Here is a 24,334-nt window from a genome sequence, read left to right as displayed (position 1 = left end):
ACCGCATCCAATACAAAACCCTACTCCTCACCTACAAAGCTCTCCACAACCTAGCCCCCAGTTACCTCTGCAACCTCCTCCAAGAATACACTCCCTCCCGCTCCCTCCGCTCAACCTCTGCTGGACTACTATGTATCCCCACATCACGACTCACTACAATGGGTTCCCGGTCATTCAGCTGTTCAGCACCCAGGCTCTGGAACTCCCTCCCCCCACACATAAAACAGTCAGACACCATTACAACCTTCAAGTCACAACTCAAAACTCACCTGTTCAAACTCGCACACAACATCTAACTGATCACTGTTTTGATTGTTTGTTTGTTTTGTTTTGTCTTGTTTTTGTTTTATTTATTTTTTATTTTTATGTTTATTTATTTATTTATTTTTTCCACAATGTCTTGTTTTTTTAAACGATTTATGATGACTATATGCTCTGTAAGGTGACCTTGGGTGTCTTGAAAGGCGCCTCTAAATTAAATGTATTATTATTTATTATTATGATGGTGCCAGCCCCATCATTTTGAGTGCTTTGTGCTAACTTGTGCTCACTGCTTAAGAAACAGATTCCTTCCAACTAACTATTTACGAAAAATGCTATCAATAACTTATGTACAAATAAATGGTTTCATTTCAATCAGCAACGAAGTTGATGTGGTCTACACACATTGTAATACAGCAACATTGTTAACTTTCATACATAGCTAAACAAGCAAATGAAAAATTGAATACCAACGCTACTGGGCCCCGTTTCCCGATATCGATGGATCTTTGCTCGTAAGATCATTCTCTCGATGGATCTTTCGAACCATCGATAATTTCTTTGGAGCATTTCCCGAAACTCCTCTTAACGTGAACGTGCATTCGCTGCACTCACGACGATCGTAGGATTGTACCTGTCCACTGACATGGTGCTGAAACGGGCTATGACGCAGGAATGTCGGAGGAAAATGGGGTTAAAAAGGATTAAAATATCTCGCCATCAAGGCCAACAGAGTAGCCTACGAAAAGAATAGATTGCAATAATATGAATGCTAAAGATATTAAAACACAATTGATTAAGCCGAGGCCGACATATATATCAGTCCTAATCCTGAGCGCACGATCGGGAGGTGGAAGTTGCGCTTTAGATGGGCTCCAGTTTTCGCTGGCCAAGTCATGCGCTGTGATCAGGGCCAGATTAACAAATCATAGGCCCCTGGGCACAAATGTCTGAAGGCCCCCCCCCCCCCCCGAAATAAATCAGAAAAAAAAATTCTATATATTCTTTTTATTATTATTATTTTAACACACAGACATAATGACACAGAGTATTTCCAACTCAAACGGGAAAGCACTGCTCATTGCAACAAATACCTATAACTTCACTAAGAACTTAATACAATACTTAATACAACTTTAATACATGACATGTTATTCAATGGAAAAATAAAACAATCAGAGCTGTTTTTTAAATGAAAATAATGTAATATAAGCTCTCCTCTCCTGTCTGCCCCCACCCCCCACCCCATCATCTTAGAAAGGCTTTTTACGGGCCCTCCTGTTCGCAAACTCAGTCACAATCTCATCAAAGTCCAAGTCCCTGACAAGCTCAGACTCGATGGCCATGAGGGACAATGCGCAGAGGCGTCCCTGTGTCTGTGTTGTGCGGAGTTCATTTTTAATTCGTGCCAACTGCGAAAACGACCTCTCTCCTTCACAATTTGTCACGGGCAGCGTCAAAAAAATACGGAGAGCTAAGAAAACGTTGGGGAAAGTGGACTGAAGACTACATTTCAACAGTACTTGCAAAAGATTTTGAGGAGACTTATCTTGCTCACTCTGCATGAAGCATCTGAACTGAATCATTTCGTCAGTGAAGTTCTCATCTAAATCTGACTGGTATGAAGTGCGAAGTTCATCCGCCTGTTCACGAACACTGCTCAAATCTTCGGTTCCTAAGTTCAATAACACCCTAAATTTGTCACAAATGCTGCGATATGCGTCCATTCTGTGACCCAAACAGCTGATCAACTTGTCAACAATGAAATTGAATGTCGATACCTTAAATCGCTCCCGTCCTTTAAGTGTAATTTCGTGCTCTGTGCATTCGTCCGAAAATGCGTTGCGCTTCTTACTACGCTGCAGCTCATCTTGGTATGACTGACACACACCGGGGATACTCTTAGCAGAATTTTCAAAATGGTCAAACTTCTCTCGAAGAGATATAACCCATGATCGCAAAGACTCGAGAAGGCGAATAGCTGTCATCAGATCAATGTCAGGCCTTTGTAATGACACACTTGTCATTTTGAATCTGCTTAAAACACAGTTCCAAAACTGTGCCATCAATGCCATGTCAAGACTACCCAACTTAGAACACAACGCTTTTGCCTCATCGCGTGTGTCACGTTTCTCATCCATATCAGACGACATGTTCCTAAGAATATCCCTGATCTGTGCATAATTCCCACAAAGTGCCTTGGATGCATCTGCACGGCAACTCCAACGAGTAGATGATAGGGATTTCAGTGTCATGTCAATTTTGATATCTTCATCATTAAAAAATGTACTCCATCTATGATTAGAACCTGCGCAAAAGGCATATAGGGACTGCATTAGTTTAAAGAAACTACGGGCGTCTTCACAGCTGTCATCTATAGTATTAGCACCAACCAAATTGAGGGAATGTGCTGCAAAGGGGATATAATGGATTAACGGATTTCTTTCTTTCAGGTGAGCCTGCAGCCCATTATAACGCCCCGACATATTGCTAGCGTTGTCGTAGCTCTGGCCTCGACAATTGGCAATATCTATGTTTAGACTATCTAGCATCGCTAGAACAGTGCCAGCCAGACTTTCCCCCGTGTGACTTTTAATAGGCTCAAAGCCAATGAATCGTTCGGTTGTTTTACCTTCTTCACTAACAAACCTAAAAACAAACGTAAGTTGGTCGATATGTGAGAGATCAGGAGTTGAGTCCACAATCAGAGAGAAATACTTTGCCTGCTGTATCTCTGCAGCTATGGTAGCTTTCACTTTTTCACCCATTTGCTGAATCAATTCCTCGCACGTAGTGGATGAGAGGTAAGATGTAGTGCCCTTACCCTTCTGCCCATACTTGCTAACATGCTCAGCAAAAAAAGGATCAAAATGAGTAATGACCTCTAGAATGCCAAGATAGTTGCCATTCTGTGGAGAACCAAGTAACTCATCATCACCACGGAAAGGCAGCCCTCGTTCACAGAGAAATTTTATCACAACAATCACACGTTTTAAAACTTCTCGCCAGTAGCGTTTCTCACCCTCTAGCTCCTGCACTAACCTAGCATTTATAGTTCCCCTACCAGTGACAGAGGAGCGCTGACACAATGCTAACATATTAGTCATATGCGGCAAGCTTTTCTCGTGGTCAAGCAGACGTTCTGGGTGTTTCCAATCTGAAAATCCAGTAACGAATTGATTTTTCTTTGAGGAAAAGAGCATGCACGCAAAACAAAACACATTCCCTGTAGAGGGCGAGTACAGTAACCATTCCCTTGCAAGTTTCTCACGATTGGGGAGATGAAAAGTGAACAAGTCATTGGTGAGAGAGCGGGCTTTACCTCCTAACCCCCCATCGCGGAGGGATGCAGGGTATGTGTTCCTTTGGTTTTGGAAAGCAGTAGATCCTCTTTCGGATCTACTCGTTGAACGCGCCCCATAAAGCCGGATCACACTCTTTATACATCCAATCTTCTTCCTGAGATTCAGAAAAAGTACAGCAGCTACTAGCCGCAGACTGCGGCCAGCTACTACAGCAACCAGCCTCAGGAGGCAGCGGTGGTGGGCTGCTAGCATTTTCAGCTCCCAAGTCGTTGACAGTTTGCATTTCAAGTTGCTGTTGCGGTAAATCATCTTGCTCAACAATACCGGTGTTGGTGGTAGAGTTGTGTTTGACGAAAAATGTGTCAATAGATCGCACACTTTTTAAAAGTAAAGCCTCCCTTCCTTCTTTTTCTCTCTTCCTTTTACGTTTGCTACATCTACTTTCATTCATTTTGGCTAATGGCTAATAACTGACTGGCAGCAGTGTGGTAAAAAAGAATTGCGGGTACAACTTCAAAATATCATCGTGACGCAAGCTAATGGTTACGTTCATTATATTTAGGTATAGTGCTGCAGGGCAGTCAAGGCAACATACTGTAGTAGAGAAATATTGTCGGGTAGTTACTTTATTTGTTAACCAATAAATCACATAATTTTGTTGAAATGTAAAATAAATAAATACATATATATTTGTTTTTTAAACGATCTGTAAGGCGGGCCCCCTCCCAGAAAACCCATTGGCTAATCCGGCCCTGGCTGTGATATGTGTGACAGCTATGTTGCACAACATTGCAGCTAAGGCTGGGGTAGCTTTGGTTGAACCGGAGGACATTGAGGACGATGACGACGAGGAAGATCGGTGTGAGGACGACCTCCCTCATAACTACGCGGCTGGTTTTCATGCACGTCGAAGAGTGATTGAGACATTTTTTTAACCCCCTCCACCCTCCCACATGTCACTAAACATTCCCGTCAACGTGACCAATCCCCACCATATCCCAGCCTTTTGCCTGCTCCTTTGCATTTTTTTAAATATTTTTATAATTAATATTTTTATTATTTTATTTGTTTTTTCATAATTTTAGGCTACGTTTTATGAGTAGCCTATGTCAGTCTGCACAAATCCCCCCCACTTTCTCTCACACATTTTAAGTGCCCTGCCTGCTCAAACATTTCCTGGACTGTCTCTCTCAAACTAAGAACATAATGGCCCACATTAGGCTCAGACGCACGTGATACACCATTACCAATGTGTTATAATAAAACGCATCCAATACTAGGAATGTCCGCTGGTTACGCCACTGAGGCTATAGTAGGCTAACGAGGCTCTAAAGGTGCGGCCACACCAGACGCGTATCTCGCGTACTTCGCGTCTAAAATCGCCATTTTTTCCATAGGGAACCATTGGTTTAATACGCGTTTCACGCGTAATACGCGTATAAGCAACATTGTACGCGCGTATAGCGCGTATGTGGCGCGTATATTTACGCGCTATACGCGCGTATATCGCGTACATTTCAAGAGTTCAAAAAATTTAACTTTTTACGCGAAGTACGCGAGATACGCGTCTGACGATTAGCCGCGTTGCCCAATCAGCGTTGAGCTTGACCCGACGTCACTGGCAGAGAGTAGTGAGCTTGGACAGAAGCATACGGCCGACATCTTTCTTTATTCTGTGTGGAAATAGTAACATAGTTACGCCATTAAATGCTTTTATGGAAACATTTCTAGCGAGAAATGTGCATTTTACTTTCATAATGTTCGCTCGGTGAATGTGAAGGATGTTTGGTTTGATAGTTATGACGAAGAGGGAACGCTCCGTTCACTTGCATGGACAGAGTCTCTGGTTACTAAGCAACCTCAACGTCTTGGCGGACTATATATCTGCTGATCAACACTACGAATGCTGGAAACACACCAGACACACCTTGTGAAGTTATTTAACCCGATTATTGTTATTTATATCCGAGATTATTTAATCTAACCCGATCTAAACTCTATCACCCAAACACGGCGGCGTTTGGGTTTCCTACCTCGGACTCCAGCGCAGCTTATCCTGGGGCAACACACACACACACACACACCCAAGTGTTAATAATAATAATAATACATTTAATTTAGAGGCGCCTTTCAAGACACCCAAGGTCACCTTACAGAGCATATAGTCATCATTCAAAACTATGTAAAACAGACTAGGAATAAAAGGAAAACAGAGGTTAAACATGAAGAATAATAATAATTAATAAACCTCAAAGACGCCTAAAGTGAAGGGGGGACCTCACTAACCACCACCAATATGTAGCACCCACTTGTGTTGGAGCCTTTACCGTGGGGAGCCTCATCCTGGGGCAAGACACACACACACACACACACACACACACACACACAGCCACGGCCGACAACTTTCTTTATTCTGGGTGGAAATAGTAACATAACATAACATTTGGTTTGATAGTTATGACGAAGAGGGAACGCTCCGTTCACTTGCATGGACATTGGACTCATCTAGGCGAGTGACGTATGCGCGTATGGCGCGTATTGCGCGTATGTGACCATTTTTGACACAAAATGGTCAAGCAACATTTTACGCGCGTATCTCGCGTGAAAATTACGCGAGATACGCGTCTGGTGTGGCCGCACCTTTAGCGTCCTACGAGTACCCTGGAGCACTCGTTAGCTACGAGCGTTTTCAAGACGTTCGTTACCAAAGATGCTTTCGGGAAACTGTGTGAAATCTGTACAATGCTCGTACGACCCACTCTGCGATCCACTTAGGCTAAAGATGCTTTCGGGAAACGGGGCCCTGATATGTTAATTAGACTATTAACAATGATATAAAATGATACCGTAATGCACCTGTTCTTTGTCTTTGGATCTTTTGAATAAATCGATCAATGGTTAATCACAATGATCGCAAGCAGAGGACCGTGAGAGTTATTGAGCAGCAGCTGAACCAAAATCGGAGCACTGAACTAGGCCATCTCGGATGCCAGGTCGAAACAACATTTGTTTCACTACGACTCCTTTCAGCTGCACACCCCTCCTTCTCCAACAATAAATAATTAGAGTAAACGGCTAATAAAACGCTTGAGGTGGCGTTTTGAAAAGAAAAAACTTACATTGTTTTAGGACATGGCATAAAGATAATTATGAGCCTTTGATTGTTATCCAGACATTTTTTGCGGAGACACATTCTGTTCCCCACTTGTATTGGAGTGAACGGAGATATCTACTTCTGGGCTCTGAATCGAGGGACCCGTCCACAGCCCTCTTAAACAGCTGCAATACCAGGCTTGGCCACTGAGCACTGGTGGATTGCGGAAGTATGCGATCCACTTTTGTTTCACTACGACTCCTTTCAGCTGCACACCCCTCCTTCTCCAACAATAAATAATTAGAGTAAACGGCTAATAAAACGCTTGAGGTGGCGTTTTGAAAAGAAAAAACTTACATTGTTTTAGGAAATGGCATAAAGATAATTATGAGCCTTTGATTGTTATCCAGACATTTTTTTGCGGAGACACATTCTGTTCCCCACTTGTATTGGAGTGAACGGAGATATCTACTTCTGGGCTCTATGAATCGAGGGACCCGTCCACAGCCCTCTTAAACAGCTGCAATACCAGGCTTGGCCACTGAGCACTGGTGGATTGCGGAAGTATGTATTGTTCCTGGTGGCTTATGCTGCTATCCATTTGGATGTACGAAGTGGTAAAGTCGCCAATCTCCCAGCTTTCTTGCGGCATTTCACTGAGGCACGCCCCCTTTCGGTCGTAGTATCTCGTCGCTTTCAAAGTAGAGCGAGCAGATCTGTACAACTAGCAAACAAGATGGCTGCGCCCTTAGTCAATGGGGATTGAGCTGTATTTTCTTTGTATTTGTACCACGTTGGGGGTTATAATGTCAATTTTAAATCCTCTTACACACTTGATTTCATTGCTGCTTTAATCCGGTCACCAATGTATGGTCTTGCTTTGCGTGAAATTCAATGTAAAGTTGTGTTTTCAAGCTGGTTTGCCAAAGAGGCTATGTTGCTAATGATGACTAGCCCGCTACTACCCCTCGTGGCTCGACAGAAACACGACAGCACTTGTTGAAATAAAGATTGGCGAAAATGGCAAAATATTATTGCAATGTAAAAGGCTTGCAATGTTGATGTTTCTGTAAAGGCTGGCAACCATTAAACACTTGATTATTTATTTTTTCCAAAATAGTTTTCTTCTTAAACTCGTCGGACACAAATAGCAAACTGGAAGGCTGGAGCAAGGGAAATACGTCACGTTCTCGCTGAAGCTGGTCGTTCGTACCAGCCTACCATCAAAATGGATAGCAGCATTAGGGCTTGGTGGCGATGTACACTTTTCGTACTCAACGGCAGCCATCTTAGCTACGTAGCGGAATAGGGCGGAGCCAGGCTGAGCCAAAGTCGGCGCATTTTCCACATATCCTGCATTCATCGAGTCATTTTGTAGTTTTTATAGCTGCTAGGCGTAAAGAGTTCACCATTCAAAGCGGGATGTTTATTGAGGGGGAGGAGCCGCGGCGGCAGTCGTGATCGTAATTTCCGGTTAGTGCACCGCGGAATATTCGATTTCGAACAGCACTGACATCTGAAAATTAGCGCACTTAGTGAATGCGGATAGTGTATTTCGTTTAAGTGTACTCATGGAAGTATGGATATCAGAACACGCCACTGGTGACTAAACAATGAGCAACCAAGCCCCTTCCCTTTCCACGCCCCTGCTTCCTCCTCGCTTCCTGACGAGAAAGACAGACAGAGAGAGAGGGAGAGAGACACGGAGAGAGAGAGAGAGAGAGAGAGGGAGAGAGAGAGGGAGAGAGAGAGGGAGAGGGAGAGAGAGAGAGACAGGGAAAAGTAATTTGGAAGCAAGTTCTCGTTCCCAACGCACACACATATGCCCATACGCAAACTCAGGGCATTGCAAGTAGGCCTACACTTGCCGACAAACTTTCGAAACCACTCACAAACATGCCATCTTTACAGACACACAAGGAATAATTGATATTGATCTCCGCCTCATCAAGACCGAAGATTGGATGAAGACTAAGAAGACCGTTAATCCCACAGGCTCTCCTCTCCCTGACGCTCGGATCCCCGGACCACAGACAACAGGCGTTAACGGGTGAGTGATGGAAGTCTTAACCCCCCTCTCTTTCCTCTCTCCGCTCCCCGTTCTCCATTCTCGCCCGTCTAGTCCGTCTAGTCATACAAGTTGACTTGTGACTTTGGAAAAAATGCTATGCGAGTGGGGATCATTCCTCTTTACTTTAAAAGGCTAGGAAGGGATGGGGGGTTGAAACAATATACACGAGAAGGCTTTTCAGGTTGGAGGTATTGAGTGTTTGTTTAAAAGTAATGGGACTGCTCCAACCAGTTTCTGGGACCACACAGCACCCTGCGCTCATATAGCCTGTACCCTGGCCTTTATACAAGGAAACCTTTTAAATTGTGACCCAATTGGAAAGAAGAAATTATAGCATAGCGCTAAATTCAGTTCAGTTCTACGTGTGCTTCTACCGAAGCGAATGTTAAGTTGAAGTTCAGTGTTGAAAGTAGCCTGCCTCTCGGTGAGTAACAGTCAGGAGTTAATTCCTTCAAGAGAATATCAGGGTCACATTTACAGAAATGTATATTACCTACTTCGCGTCATCAGCGGTGAAGCGTTAAATATGAAACATTGGACCCTATGGAAAGTGTTGCGCTTCAGAGTAGAACAAGGGAGGGTCAAATTACATTGTTTAACATTGGTGTCAGTTGACCGTTAGCACCTGTTTCGTGAGGTGATGCGATAACCATCTTTCCCCCATAAACCAATTGCCCAAACAGCTCTAAAAACGTACACGCTTCAAAATAGATTTCAACCTTGGCCTCCAACCCAGGCTGATCCAACGAGTTAACATGAAGATGGTATAGGATCAACAGGGTGGTATGGTGGCTAACCAACCAATCTCGTCATCCCTATCTTCTCTTGAAGGCAAAGTAAACAAACTAGATCATTGTTGACTCAAGCTTCAACATAAAGTGCAAGACACTTTTTAGCTCATGCTGTTAATTATTTAAAGTGTTTAAGTGCTTTACAATTTGCTTTCGTACTACCACTTTATATCCGTACCATGATGAATATTGGCTGAACAACATTCTGCTCATCATGAAAGGATAGCATTGATGGAATCACCATATATATACTCTTCATGTATTGGAGCATGTAGCACTGATGTGTCTTGACTATCCAATAGTATAGTCAGCTGTTATCTACCATGTTGCCTATACACCCATTTACAGCTTCTGAGATCCACACTGGTCAAAGACACGAACATCCACACCGCTTTGGTCCCAGTCTGACTGGTGTCGATGGTTGGTCTATCGTTATTGTATATCAGCAGTATTGTCCAAGAGTGTCATCGTTTGTGAGAACAAATGAGTGATGTCAACCTACAGCGGGGCCGACTGTGGATTACTCTGCTTATGAGTGATGATGTGAAGCAAAGGTTAGTAGGCAACCTATCTTGATCTCATTACGAAGCAGAGCAGAGAGAAATGGAGGGCTGGATACAGAAAAAAGAGAGATAGAGAGAGAGATGGCGAGAGGAAGAGGAGTAGGATGGAGAAAGACGGAAAGAGAGAAAGAGACATTCTAAGCCAATGACCCCATTAGTGCCAAGCCACTCAGGGTGCGCTGGGAGTCCTAGGCACCAGGTCCACATCCCCCTAGTTTTTAGCCTAGGGCCTGGGCGGAAGCAGGCTATTCTCATTGTACTGTGGCCCCCGGAGCTATTCTGCCATCCTCCATTGAGTCCAAAAGCTTTCCATAGCTCTCAGCGATTTCATGGGCTGCGTACCTTAAAGCCCTCTATTATGGCCTGCCCCTGCTGTGTTGGCTGTTGCATTCACTGCTCCCCCTGACTTTTGGCTCTCTCAGCTTATGCTGCGGCTGTGTCACGGTGTAACGCCCTACGAGTGGCGGGTCTCGGGTCGCATTGTTTAACCTCCACTCTGTTAAGCTGATTTTTTGGAATTATTGTTATCGGTACGGCTGATTCAGTAATGTAAGTTTTTATGAAGTTGTGCTGAAATAGTTTTCATCCTTTATTGATTACTTATTAATTGAAATGGTGAGATGAATTCAAATGACTGATTTGAAGTCACTTCTGCTATGACAGTTGAAGTGTGGCTTATCTGGCTATTGATTAGGGGTGGGTATTGCCAAAGAAGTCACGATTCGATTCGTATCACGATTCACATGCCACGATGCGATTCTATCACGATGCATCGCGATACTTGAATTATTGCGATGCATTGCGATGCATTGCGAATTTTCACTGAACACTGTTAAAAAAAAATTAAGCCATTACCAGTGGCTGACTGGCTGTGTATGATCTGGATAGTGTGTTCAATTGATAACTCAAAGCAACTCAATTCATACATAGCTGTATTTATTGAAACGACTATTACTGGATACACTGACAAGAAGTGCTAAGGATCTATAAAACTTAAAATAACAAAATAAGGATAATCAGTGCCGTTTACATGGCCTCAGTGGTCCTTTAAACCAATGAAATGAAAACATTCAAACATTTCCCCTTTTGGAAGTAGCTGCCATTATAATAACAATATCATTTCATAAACATAAGAGGAGAAACTGATGCCACAAAAAGTGAATAGGCTTTATAAAACTATATAAAAAAATAAAAAATAAATTTTTTTTTTTTTTTTTATTCATTTTTTTAAATTAATAATCGATTCTTGGCGTCAACAATCGATGCAGTAGATCGTGAAAATTAGAATCGCGATGCATCGTCATGACGATTATTTGGCACACCCCATACAGCCTGATAAGACATAGCTGTTTCCACTGTTCAATTTAATCCCCACTAAACATGCACTCTGTTTTAAATTTCAGAGCCATGGAAACAGAGGCTAATTGATTCAAGATGCACCCCCATCGGAGTGTAAACCAACAACCATCTACTGCCGCATGTGCCAAACTTATGATGGAATACTCAGAGAGCAGGCCGATTCACCACCATCGGCTACGCACACGCCGCGATTCACGCGTCAACGGGGTCATTGTCCCTAATGCTGCCTCCAGGACCTGACAAGACCTATGCAGTTAGTGAGAGGAAAACCCAAAATATCCCAGGATGTTCATGAACTTTCGTAAGATGCGCAGGTGCCAGCGCGTGCAGTTGTTGACCATGTGCCTGGTGCTATCCCTTATGATGGTGTGCTGGGAACAGCTGGACCAAAGTGTGGTGAGCCACGTCAAGTCCTACTCATACCGCTTCCTGGACAACCGTTTCGCCTTCATCAAAGACAGTTTCACCATTCCCCAGGAGGAGGCTCTGAGCTTTAGCAACTACCGCTACCTGCTGGACCACCAGGATAAGTGCGCCAACCAGGATGTCCTCCTCCTGCTGTTTGTCAAAACCTCTCCGGAGAACACCAAGAGGCGCGAGGCAATCCGTTCCACCTGGGGCAACGAGAGCTACATCTTCCAAACCCTCGGGGCTGACGTGAAGGTGGTCTTTGTGCTAGGGGCCCCCGGGACCACCCCAGGAGGGCCTTTTGGGACCAAAGAAGCGGGGTCTTCCGTGACCAAAAGCCACAAAGCCATAGTCCAGGACAAGCTCGTCAAAGAGGACAGACTTAATGGAGATTTGATCCAGCAAGACTTCGCAGACACATTTCACAATCTGACCCTGAAGCTCATCCAGCAGTTTCACTGGGCGCACACCCGCTGCGCCCAAGCCCGGTTCGTCATGACTGCCGACGACGACATCTTCGTTCACATGCCCAACCTGGTAGGCTACCTGCAGGAAAAGGCAAGAAAAGAGGTCAAAGACTTTTGGATCGGCCGCGTGCACCGGGGGGCCCCGCCGATTCGAGACAAGGATAGCAAATACTATGTGCCTTACGAGATGTACCCGTGGCCCACCTACCCAGACTACACAGCAGGGGCCGGGTATGTGGTCTCCAGGGATGTGGCGGAGAAGATCTATCAGGCCACTCTCAAACTCAATGCCACCATCTACATAGATGACGTGTTCATGGGGATATGCGCCCACTCCATGGGCGTTTCCCCACAGGAACATTTGTACTTCTCAGGGGAAGGCAAGGCACCCTATCACGTGTGCATCTACGATCAAATGATGACGTCCCATGGTCACATAGAGGACATCTATGATCTGTGGAAGGTAGCGACAGACCCCCTGGTTAAGCAGAGGACCTCTGGGTTTCTAGGGAGGATGTATTGCACGGCAGCCAAACTGGCTCTCCTTTGTAGACCTTACTTTTTCAATACATATCCATGCAAGGGAGCCTTTGCCTGACAACTCCATTTAGTGTGTGCAAGTCTGCATTTTTGTGCTCATGTGTGTGCATTTGTTTGTTTCAAAAATTGTTGAGTAGGCTTTTTATTCTTTACAAGAGGAGAAAAGTAGGACAGACAAGAGTGTAAACATTACTTTGTCCACAATGAAATAGGGATACTTTATGTGAGTACTGGGTGACTACAGCTCTGAAGGTGAAAATACATTCTGTGTTAGCGGGAAATGGCTCACTCATACAGCATCAAGAGGCTGCTGATTGCGGATTATAATAATCAACAGGTGTTTCTAGCAAAACAATGCTGTGCATGTTTTATTTTAGATTGGTGTTTATTCAACACTTAAACTTAAGTGCTTAGGTGTTTTTGTTCTCTGGCCTTCGTTTGTTGGCTCATGTATTTATGAATAAGGAAGTTTGTTCAAGGCGATATGTTTGTATGTGATTTAAACAAACATTTCCTTAAATAGTAACTAGCCGATTGTCGGCATGAAAAAACTTGTACATTTCAACAATTGTTAAAAAAGCACTGAAAAACCCTTGAGGGGGAAGTATGTTGGGGAACTAAATGCAAACGTGTTGTGTTGAAACCGTCACATCTTGTTTTGTCTATTTCCTGACCATAGCCAAACTTTCAGTTAAGTATTTACCAGTCTATAGCTGTCAATACTGTAGAGGATAATGGTAGTGACTGCATTATATAGCGCTTTTTAGACAAGCGGCCCCCGAAAGGGCTTTACAATTATTGCCTCTCATTTATACACACATTCATAATCCGACAACGGTGTATCATAGCAGAATTTTTCATAAATATAAAGGTGTATATATTATTAATATATATTGTATAAAGATAAGACGTCTCTAAATTGTGACATGATGAACTAAGTCCCTCATTACTCACCAGTCATGACTTTTTTTTTCTGCTGACAAAAGGCGTTATTTTACCAGAACAATCTTCGGTTTATCTTCCTATGATCTATATGGTTAACAGGCTCCTTTTTGTAGAAAATAAAATGTATTTGTAAGCTTATATGGCTTTTAACCTTTCTTAACCTTGTTTGCCCCTTGCAAAATCCTTGCTTGCACCCAACCACAATTTGAATGGGCGAAAGAGTGGATATCATCTTTTTATTGCAATGATAGAAAAAACAGCGTCTACTAAATGTCCTAAAAGTAAATGATAATGTACAGGACAAAGAGTAAACATTGGTTGGCAAGGTATTTCAAGTATTGGAACATACAAATTTGGGTAGTTACGTACAATGAACGATACAATTATACAAAGATATGGTAAAATAAACATGCTTAATTTTAAGGATGAGAAAACATTTCAAACAGAAAAATCTCAATCTTAACAATTGTTTAACGTGTGACGCCAATTGTGTCTGACAAATACAATACAAACTTTATTTATATAGCACCTTTTGTGCAAAGTTGCAATACAAGGTGCTTAAGGGTACAGTTAGAAAAATACAGCAGTACAATTCTAATACAATACTAGTAAAACTATAGTATATATTTTTTTGTTCCGACTTTATTCTCAGAATTCTGAGATTAAAGTCAGAATTCTGACTATAATCTCAGAATTCAGAGAAAAAACTCAGAATTCTGAGAATAAAGTCAGAACAAAAAAAATTATACTATAGTTTTACTATTATTGTATTGGAAGCAAAGTGTGTCTCCCACGGAGGTTGGTCCTTACAGGTACCCGACCCGTAGTTCTATCTGTGGCCCTAATCCTCTTCCGTATCTTCCGTACAAATCTACACTTGTATCTTCAATAATATCAAAACGAAATTTCGATATCATTTATACTTTATTCAGAATAACAGTTTTAGTTTCATATCGGCTGTGTTTTGAGTTAGCCCATTGAAGCCGTCTGGCCCACCTCTGACACTTAAGACATTCGTTACCAGTGGCGAATTTAGGCCTTTGGGAGCTCCAGGCGAACAGTAATTTTGGGGCCCCTGCATCTACCGGTCTAATGTACCTAATAGAGATAGACCGATATGGTTTTTCAGGGCCGATACCGATTATTAGTAGTCAAGGTGGCCGATAACCGATATTCTGAGCCGATATTAATTTACAGAGAAAGGGAAAATATTGGCGTCAAAATTTTGAATAATACAAACTCCAACACTTAACTTCATTTAAATGCCTTTAAGCATATGTTTAATAAACACAAAAGCTTATCAGATTTGCAACATAACACCATTTAAACAAATAAATGGCTCCCTAAAATTTTCCTGAACTGAGATGTTAATCCCATCCCCATCCCCTCATCGTGCTTCCCTGTTATAAAACTAACTGAATTTTACTCTCTCTTTCACACATACAGACTTCTTACTTGTATGACTGACTATTTCCCTATCAATATTATCAGGAACCTTGTTTCAAGTGATTAAACCATTTAAAAACACTAAATAGCCTACAGCATATTCACTTTAATAATCAGTGTTTATCATAGGAACAGACAGCTGCTGCTAACGTATTGGGCCTCACAGTAACGTTAGTAGTCGTGAGTTGTAGAGTTTTGCTACAGTCTGCTGAGCGTCTAGAGCCAGAGAAGGAGAAAGCGGACCGCTGGGCTAACGTTATGCTAAAAGCTAATCAGCCTTCACCTTAAAGCCGGGTTTGAGGGGCTCCATGGTTACGCAGTTGGATAGCGCATTACACAGTTGTAGAAGTATAACCACTGCTTAACGTGCTTCCATGCAATAAAACTGGACTGAATTGAGTTTATTAGGTTTTTACTCTCTCCCTCACACACAGACTTCTACTATAACAGACTATTTCCATATCGATATTATCAGCAACCTTGTTTCGAGTGATTAACGGACTGCGAGCCAGCAGACTATCATAGACTATTTCTGTGATAGTAGGAGTCTGTGTGCGAGGGAGAGAGTAAAAACCTAATAAACTCAATTCAGTCCAGAGCATGTTTTGATAACGTTAAGGGGCTCACAGTAATGTTACTAGTAGTTGTTAGTTGCAGAGGACTGGGATGTTTATTAAAATTTCGCGAGAGTCTGCTGCCTAAACTTACCTCGAAACCAAACCAGACAAAACCTTTTCACCTCTCCGCTGTGTGTGTGAGAGCACTCTGCATGCACAGCTTTCACTGCTGATTGGCTGTAACCCGTCGTGGCTCTGCGTGTAACCAGAGTGTGTAACCAATCAGATGGTGCTGTGGGTGGGACAGTGACAGCAGACAGAGAGGCGCGGCTGCATCAGAGCCAAAATAACCCAGTTTTAAATTGATCTCTTATCGGCCGTCGGATAAAAAAAAAAGGCAGATGCCGATATGCGTCAAAATGCCGAATATCGGCGCCGATAATCGGTCGATCCCTAGTTCCTATGGCATAATGAGATACTCCATACAAGGGATGAGCAAAAGTCTCTATCCTTCTTTCATAAACTGTTCATTATTTATTTACCTTAGGTTTCCAGTAGGTCACAGCAGGGGGTTGGACAGGGTATTGTCATAGGCGTCGATTACGGGGGGGACGGGGGGGACATGTCCCCCCCACTATTTGAAAAACGAATTTTGTCCCCACCACTTTTAAAAAAGGGGAAAAAAAAAAAATACAATTAAAATCCCCACATACTCAACCGAAATCGTCGAGTCTAAAATCATGTGATAGGCGCGCTCGAAGACATCATTTATTAGATAGGCCTACCTAATAAACCGCTGGAACACACAAGACCGGAACCCATGGCAACGCCAGTAAACAAACCCCGACTCCCGAGAAGCCCAATCCCTATGAGCTCCCTGCGCTACGGCCATCCGGAGGCACACAGAGCTTTTGGCCGTGATATTATATATACAATTATATTATATTATATACTATTTTATATAGAGCTCCGAGAGTCGCAAACGGCAACAATCACTTTCTCCTCCATGCTGCAGTACACCCCGGACTGCACTGCGCTGAGTTTGACGGTTGAACGCTGATTGGCTGTTACGTTACACATGTCACTCAGTGGCCACGCTGTTGAACGCTGATTGGCTGTCATCACGCGAAATTCGTGTCAAAGTTGACATTTTTCGCGGCACAAATCCTCGTGAACGCGCTTGCCTGTGCACGGCGAAAGTGTGGCGCGACGAATCAAAAATACTCGCCCGATACGCGTCTATACGTTCACTTTGTATGGGATCTTGTTGTCCCGTTGCATTTTGGGGTGAACGCACTGGAGAAGTTTCAAGACAGACAGCCAAAATTGACATTTTTATTCAGAAAATAGCCGGTCCTTTTGCTTCCTATAAAAAGCATGTTTGTGACACTGGATATCGATATGGATACGTCATCTAGCCTGCATGTGGAGGGCCACATAAGGTAAGAAATTGGTTTACGTAAACTTTGCTGCTGGTTCTGTTTGCTCGTGAATCGTGATGACCTGGCCAAAGGTTACCAACGGTCCCAAGCGATTTTGATCTGATTCTGGTTGGTGCTCCAGTTAGTATGCGTTGTATATATAGATTGCAGCTAGTAGCAGCTACACACGGTGCGATTGCTATGCCAATGTGGTTATAGTTGGTTTTGTCTGATTGAGATACGTGACGACTTGGAGCCTGGTAGGCCTATCCTGACATAAATATGTTCTCGCATAACGTGCATCTTTTCAGGGAATTTGTACAATAAATCCATAACAAATACCGAATATTGATTGTCTTATGTGTCCATATTATATCCATTATATTGACCGGGTATTCCCAAGACGCTCACGCTCTGCAGCAAGCCAGTCACAGTTGATTGGCGCGGCGCTGTACAGCGAACGTAAACAAACAACTAATCTAAGGTTTTAAGTATTACTTTTCCTCCAGAGATCCCGCTAATGTTGTGTTATAAAGTAAAGGGAAACAAGATATCTATTCTTCCTCCACCTCTCTCGCTTCTCTGCTTGGTGTCGCTGACGCTTATAGTTTGCCTCCCTCGCTCTGGTAAAGTCACCTACGTGGAAAAAAAAAATAACGAAGCTTCGAATACTGATTTAAGCTTCAAATACTAATTTTCCGAACCAGTATTCGAATATTCGAATAATTTCAACACCTGACAATACACTGTAGAGCATATTGTAATGCAGCGTTGAATGGATGAATAGCTTACATAAGGGTACCCAGCACTTTTCAGACCACACTCAAGCTTATGGTTATTGTCCCCACCACTTCTAAAAACAAACTGACGCCCTTGGTATTGTGGTCTATTTTTGTCACCTGCAAAGTGAGCACACAAAATAGCATACAAAACAAAAAGATTAGTTATGGTGACACATATTACAATGACTGTTAACCTAAAATGTCATCATTTACCTTAGGTATCCAGTAGGTCACAGCAGGGTGCTGGACAGGGCATTGTGGTCTATTTTGTGTCACCTGCAAAAATAAAAAAGCATACAAAACAATAAGATCTATTATGGGGACACATATTACACTGACTGTTAACCTAAGATGTCAGCATTCAGTCTCACTGTTTCTTTGCCTCTCTCTCTCTCTCTCTCTCTCTCTCTCTCTCTCTCTCTCTCTCTCTCTCTCTCTCTCTCTCTCTCTCTCTCTCTCTCTCTCTCTCTCTCTCTCTCTCTCTCTCTCTCTCTCTCTCTCTCTCTCTCTCTCTCTCTCTCTCTCTCTCTCTCTCTCTCTGGCAGCTTTCAAATAAACTCCTGCCTTTGATCTTTCTTCTTATTTTTCTGTTACCCGCTTTGGTACGTTCGCTTTATTTCTCACTCGATTTATCTCTTCTCTCTCTGATCGCTATTTACTGTTTGAATTGTACATCATTTCCGCATGCGCGTAACATGGAATAGTCCATGTAGTGCAGACGATAGGGGGTGTACACGGAAAGACCGTCAAAACAGTAAGTAATTAGAGTAATTAGACATCCCAGACATAAAAACTATAACTACGGGGAAAAAAATATAGAGAGGGCATTTTGGGGGCCCCTAAGGACTTCTATGGGGCCCGGGGCTCCAGGCAAATTCCTGATTTGCCTAATAGTAGCCTACGGCCCACTTCTGTTCGTAACTAAATCATTTTTCAACCGTATACCTTCTTTCAAAAAATGACACAAATCTACACACAAGTTTAAAGGGATACTTCACTGGTGGAGATTTTGAAGGTTATATGAAGTAAATAATCATATATGTATTATAAACAGTGGCGTCTTTGCATTAGGGGCCAGTGGGGCACGGCCCTACCAGAGAACGCTGCCGTGCGGGGCACGATTATACTTTTCTTTTTTTTTTCAAAAATGTCATTGAGCATAAGTTAAAAATACATTAATTGTTAATAATTAATTACATGTCCGCAGTTTTAATTTGATGAACGCAATTGTTGTAGTGTAGTAGTTGTGTGTGAAATAGTTCGTTGCTCCGCCTCGTGTGTTCCGCTCGGTGGGGCCCAGCCGAGATGGCCCTGTCTGCTGCAGTGTAGAAAACTGGTGCTGTTGCGCGAGCAAGCGCGTGCGCAGCGCCTGCTTCTGTTTCGGCGGTGGGGCCAGAAGTTTAGTGCCCCAAAGCTCTTCTCATTGGCTGATTTGTAGAAAGGGCGGGGTTTACGGCGGGAGCCGATCAGATCTTGCTAGCTAGCTAACGTAGTTACTGTTACAGTACTGTTACAGTAAATAACAACAAATGGACGTTTCATTCATTAAATGATGAATCGTGTTGAGTGTCTGTCTCATGTAAGATTTAGCACTTGAACAGAAGTTGGAGATAAAACGTTTGGGACCACATCGCCCGACGGATTTAATCATTATTCAAGAGGGAAAGGACAAGAATAGATCGTTCAACCAGGAGTGGTTCAAGCGGAAAAAAAATGCTTGTGTTTCACCTCAGTCACACAAAGGAGACCAGAAAGCACTGTCCTTAAAGCACAGGTAATTATCATCTTAGCCCAAACTTACTTAAATTTTCACCCAGGATTATCCAGGTCTGAATAGGCAACCACTCTATCAGGCTAGATTCATTGTTAATTGTACAGTATGGTGGCCTGCAAACTTAATACAACTTAAACCATACTTCTTCTTTTTTTGGTATATTGTGAGTGGTGGCTTTGTATATTGATTGCTGTGTAAAGGGTGTGCGCCGTTGTGTTTTTATTGTTGCCACGTTGTTGTTTTCTTGAGTTTTGATATTATGAGATCTTGAACGCTGCCATTTGGTGGTGCTATTGCTATAATAGCCTAATATATGTCGTCAGATTCGCGTTTGAGTGATGGCATTATTCAGCTGCAATTTTGGTCCCCTCTGTCACTTGCTACTGTTTTTGTTGTGATGGTAGTAATATGTGGTATTTCTGGATTGCGTTATGATATTTTCCTGCATGGGCCCCACCAGAGTTTCCAAACCAAAATCGCCACTGATTATAAATGTGAAAAAAAAAAGAAATCGGTTCATCCTAGCCTGATAAAAGGCAGAAAATGTCTCTCTGGCTCAAAAGTAAGAAATCCTCCAACTAACACAGTGCATTGCGCTCGTTGCACCGCCCGCCTGTTTCCGTTTGGAGGGGAAATAAGGACCCATGGTCCTACATGAGTCCTAGCGCGAGTGTTAGTGTAGCAGGTACATCAGATGTATGTATGCATTCCACCAGAATTCCCTCATGTTTTATTTATTACTTTTATTTCGTGATCTTCTCTGTTAATAGATTGTTTGGGAGCTTTTGTTATTTTATTTTGAAGTTTCGATCGTGACGTCATTTTCCTGTGTTGCGCTCGCCATTCCTCACTTGTTGTTTTAATGCTGTGAGGAGGTGAGTGTTTTTCCTCTGCTCTGTGCAGCTTTCTGTTCTAAAATTGTTAATGAGAAAATAACCAGTGTAAATGGTGAGATAGAGTTATGGTGTGATTCTGTGCTTGTTGGTGTTGTTCATGTGTTCATGTGTATTTGTTTTGCAAGAGTTTTGAGTGTTTTAGCGAACTATTTAGCTAGCGCACTGTTTAGCAGCACTTGAGGATACACACACAGTGACTGCAGCCTGTTCATTGTTCGTTTCCCACCATTTCAGACTGACGTGCTGCAGTGTGCCGTGTGTTAATGCTGCTGCATTATTTGTGCATTTATTTCATGCAGGTATGTTGATGTTGCTCTCATGTTGTACTTTATTTTAATATAAAATATTAATTAGCCGGTGGTGTATAGTTTTCAGGTGGATTTGAATTTGTGTGTCTGTATTGTGAACTTTTGTGACTTCATATATTTGAATATATGTATTGTAAGGCACTTCTGGCCAAGCTCACTTGTTGTTTTAATGCTGTGAGGAGACTGATGTGCTGCAGTGTTCCGTGTGTTAATGCTGCTGCATTATTTGTGCATTTATTTCATGCAGAAATAAATACGCCACTGTCGCCACAGTTCGGCTAAAGTGACACACCAAGGCCCAATCCCGTTTCTTTGCTCACTGTCTCAACCCTACATCTCAACCCTAACCCTCATTGCTCATGCTCATTGCTACCCCTCATTGCTACCCTAACCGATCCCCTACCAAATGGGACAACCCTACCCTGTGACGTCATCATGGCCTCCCCGTGCCCCCTAGCAGATAACCAGACCCCTGGTAATGTTACAAGAGACAGACTGGCTGCCATTGTCTCGGGCAACGAGCAAGACCCATTGTAAAGATGTTTAACCTGAAATGGTATTTATATTTTGTAATTGGCCCGGCCTGCCAGACTGGCCACACTCACACTGGCAGATTTGAGCACGGATAGGTGCTAAAACAGCCACGGCCACGGCCAGAAGGCCTAGTGTGAGTGCCCCCTTAGATAATAATCGGTTAAGAACAAGAACACTTTAGAAGAAACCCTTTATTTAAATAAGAAACACTGAACCACACATCTAAAAATACACACAAACACACACCTAAAAATACACACACACACACACACACAGACACACACACTCTCTCAGCTTTTGAGAGAATGGTGGAGAATCACATCTTCTCCACCATTTCGCCAACTTTGCCTCGCTCTCCTCATGCCTCGCCTGCCCCCTGGCACTCTCCTCTTGGAAGGGGTGTCTGGGGTGGTGGAAGAGGTGCCTGGGGTGGAGGAGCATGAGGGAGAGGTGGGGGGGGGGGGGGCTGGTGGCAGTGGACTCAACGAAGTCCTGAAAGAAAACGAATAAGAAGGAAATATAAATTATATGACAGAACTGGGTGATATGGCCATATGTTAGGTACAATATATAATAGCTATGTACACAATATAGTACTGCCAAAAAATACATTGATTAACCATGTAATATTACTAATATATATTAGTATAATAATACTTATAGAATATTACTAATATAATATATATATGAGTAGGTATATATTACTTGTAGATTATTAATAATGAATAACTACTAATATTACTTTCTATATTAGCTAAGAGTTTATTGTTTACTGTTTACTGTTTTTTGTTTACTTTTTATAGTTAGTTAGTTAAGAGTTTATTGTTTATCTTATCTTATATTATAATTATTGTTTACTCTTTATTTTACTTTTTATAGTTATCTTAGAGTGTATTGTTTATCTTATATTGTATATAATTTAATATTGTGTTGCGTTTCTTTCTGTAAGCTACTGGACAATCAATTTCCTTGAGGGAGTCATCCCAAAAGGATCAATAAAGCCTAATCTAATCTAATATAATATAATCTAATATAATATATTAGTATAGTAAAGCTTATTTTTAACCTGGAGTCACTAGAACATGGAAGATCTGGATATCATACGATATGATATCCAGCCCGGTCGTATGAGCCCGGTCTGCAGCCCGGTCGATGGCCGGGCTGCAGAGCCCCTGATCGGGCATGCATCCCGGCCGAGAACCGGGGTCGGGCGGCCTGCGCAAGTCGGCCGGGGACTTTCGCAATCTTCCGCGAAAATCGGCCACAGACTTCCGAGAGTCCGCGGCCGAGTTTCGAAGCCCGCGGCCGGGCTGCAGAGTATAATTAATAAAATAATGACTAGTTAATTACAGAGAAAATACTTACATTTGTGTTTTTCCAATCCTGTCGCATCTTTTCGTCCTCCATCTTGTCTAGGATATTTCTTGATTTTCCGTTTTCTCGCAAGGTATTGTGGGAGCAAGTCAGAACTGAAGCGCTTTGAGGGTGCCCATCGAAAATCTCAATTTTGAGGGGATGTTAGCCCTCCCCCCTACCCCTTAAGCTACATTTAAACAGTATTGGGACGTGACTCCACGGTGCGGAGCGCTAAGATTGGTAGGCGTGAGCGCGAGAGGTGGATTCAGGAAGCGGAGCGAGTTGGCGGCATCGAGGAGAGTCAAACAAAAGTATTAGTGATATGCTAAGATGGAGTTTGGACCTGGAAGATTGGCGAAGTCTGGTATCGTTAGTGATGATATGGAGTATGATGATTCAGATGCAGAAGTGTGGAATCCCGTGACCAGTATGAAAAAGAATAGAACAAGAAGGTGTTCTGAGATGAGTGATAGTGACAGAGAAAAGCAGAATGAGTCGAAAAAAGCAAGGAGGAAGGAGAAGTGTGGAAAGTGATTGTGGAGTTTGAAGAGATATCTAGTAGTAAGCTACACCCAGTCAAACTGTCGAAAGCTATGAGGAATGAGATTGGTTCGGTCAAACAGGCATGGTTCTTGAGCAAAGGAAGGATGTTAATAGAAGCTGTTAACAAGGATCAGCAAGAAAAGATTTTGAAAATGAGTACACTGAACGAAGTGAGAATCAAAAGTCATATCCCTGGTATAAATCGTAAGATACGTGGAATGATAACCGGAGTGCCAATAGACTTAAGTATTGAAGAACTGCAGAAAGAAATCAAGGGAGCCAAAGTGACTGTTGAAAAAAGGTTGTCCACTAGATACCACCAGGGGAAAATAGTGGACAGTTTGTCTGTGCTTATTCAGTTTGAAGGGGCAATAAAGGATAAGGTTACGATTGGATACCTGAGTTACCCGGTTAGAGAATTTGTTCCCAGGCCATTGCGGTGCTTTAAATGCCAGAGGTTTGGGCATATAGCAGGACAATGTAGGGCAAAGCCAAGATGTGCCAAATGTGCAGGGGAACATGAATACGGTAAATGCGAGGCAGAGGCTAAAGCTAAATGCTGCAATTGTGGAGGGGATCACAGTGCAGCATATCAAGGATGCGAAGCACAGATTAAAGCAAAAGAAATTCAGAAATATAAAGTCCAGAATAAAGTAACATATGCAGAGGCAATCAAACAAGTAAAAGGACCACAAGGTGGTGCAAGTGTGGGTGTTGTTGAACCCTCTCAGTATTCACAGCAAGCTTTAGAGCCAGTAGGTTTGCAATGTGATGTGAATAAGGACACTTTGATTGTGGATAAGGCTAACTTTGTATTCTTCATGGCGAAGGTCATAAATCTAGCTATGCAGGACAAAAGTACAAGGTCAGATCGGATAAAGATTGTTGTGGAGGCAGCAAGGGAATACTTAGA

At 42.7% G+C, this 24,334-nt stretch overlaps 1 protein-coding gene and 1 long non-coding RNA gene across 4 annotated transcripts; one reads left to right on the top strand and one right to left on the bottom strand.

Annotated features, from left to right (window-relative positions):
* Positions 1-7,187: 7,187 nt before the first annotated feature.
* On the top strand, positions 7,188-15,750 carry LOC130387478 (lactosylceramide 1,3-N-acetyl-beta-D-glucosaminyltransferase A-like). 3 transcript variants are annotated; one of them, XM_056596578.1, is made up of 3 exons: positions 7,188-8,133; positions 8,572-8,710; positions 11,489-15,749. In XM_056596578.1, exon 3 carries the CDS (start codon positions 11,730-11,732, stop codon positions 12,915-12,917), a length of 1,188 nt encoding a protein of 395 aa, XP_056452553.1. In that variant the 5' UTR covers positions 7,188-8,133; positions 8,572-8,710; positions 11,489-11,729; the 3' UTR covers positions 12,918-15,749. The 3 variants fall into 3 exon arrangements, with proteins under 3 accessions (XP_056452553.1, XP_056452554.1, XP_056452557.1); XM_056596579.1 differs by having other exon boundaries at positions 7,204-7,277; XM_056596582.1 differs by lacking the exon at positions 7,188-8,133 and having other exon boundaries at positions 8,145-8,710; positions 11,489-15,750.
* Positions 15,751-16,404: 654 nt separating this feature from the next.
* Positions 16,405-18,683, bottom strand: LOC130387479 (uncharacterized). The gene is made up of 3 exons (XR_008896296.1): positions 18,605-18,683; positions 18,224-18,286; positions 16,405-18,127 (listed from the first exon to the last, which is right to left on the bottom strand). It is a non-coding gene; the product is annotated as an uncharacterized LOC130387479 (long non-coding RNA).
* Positions 18,684-24,334: the final 5,651 nt, after the last annotated feature.

This window comes from Gadus chalcogrammus, chromosome 8 (genome assembly GCF_026213295.1).
Source record: "Gadus chalcogrammus isolate NIFS_2021 chromosome 8, NIFS_Gcha_1.0, whole genome shotgun sequence".
NCBI classification, from domain to species: domain Eukaryota; kingdom Metazoa; phylum Chordata; class Actinopteri; order Gadiformes; family Gadidae; genus Gadus; species Gadus chalcogrammus.
Note: the sequence above shows the minus strand (reverse complement) of the source record. Positions and strands in the feature narration are given on the sequence as shown.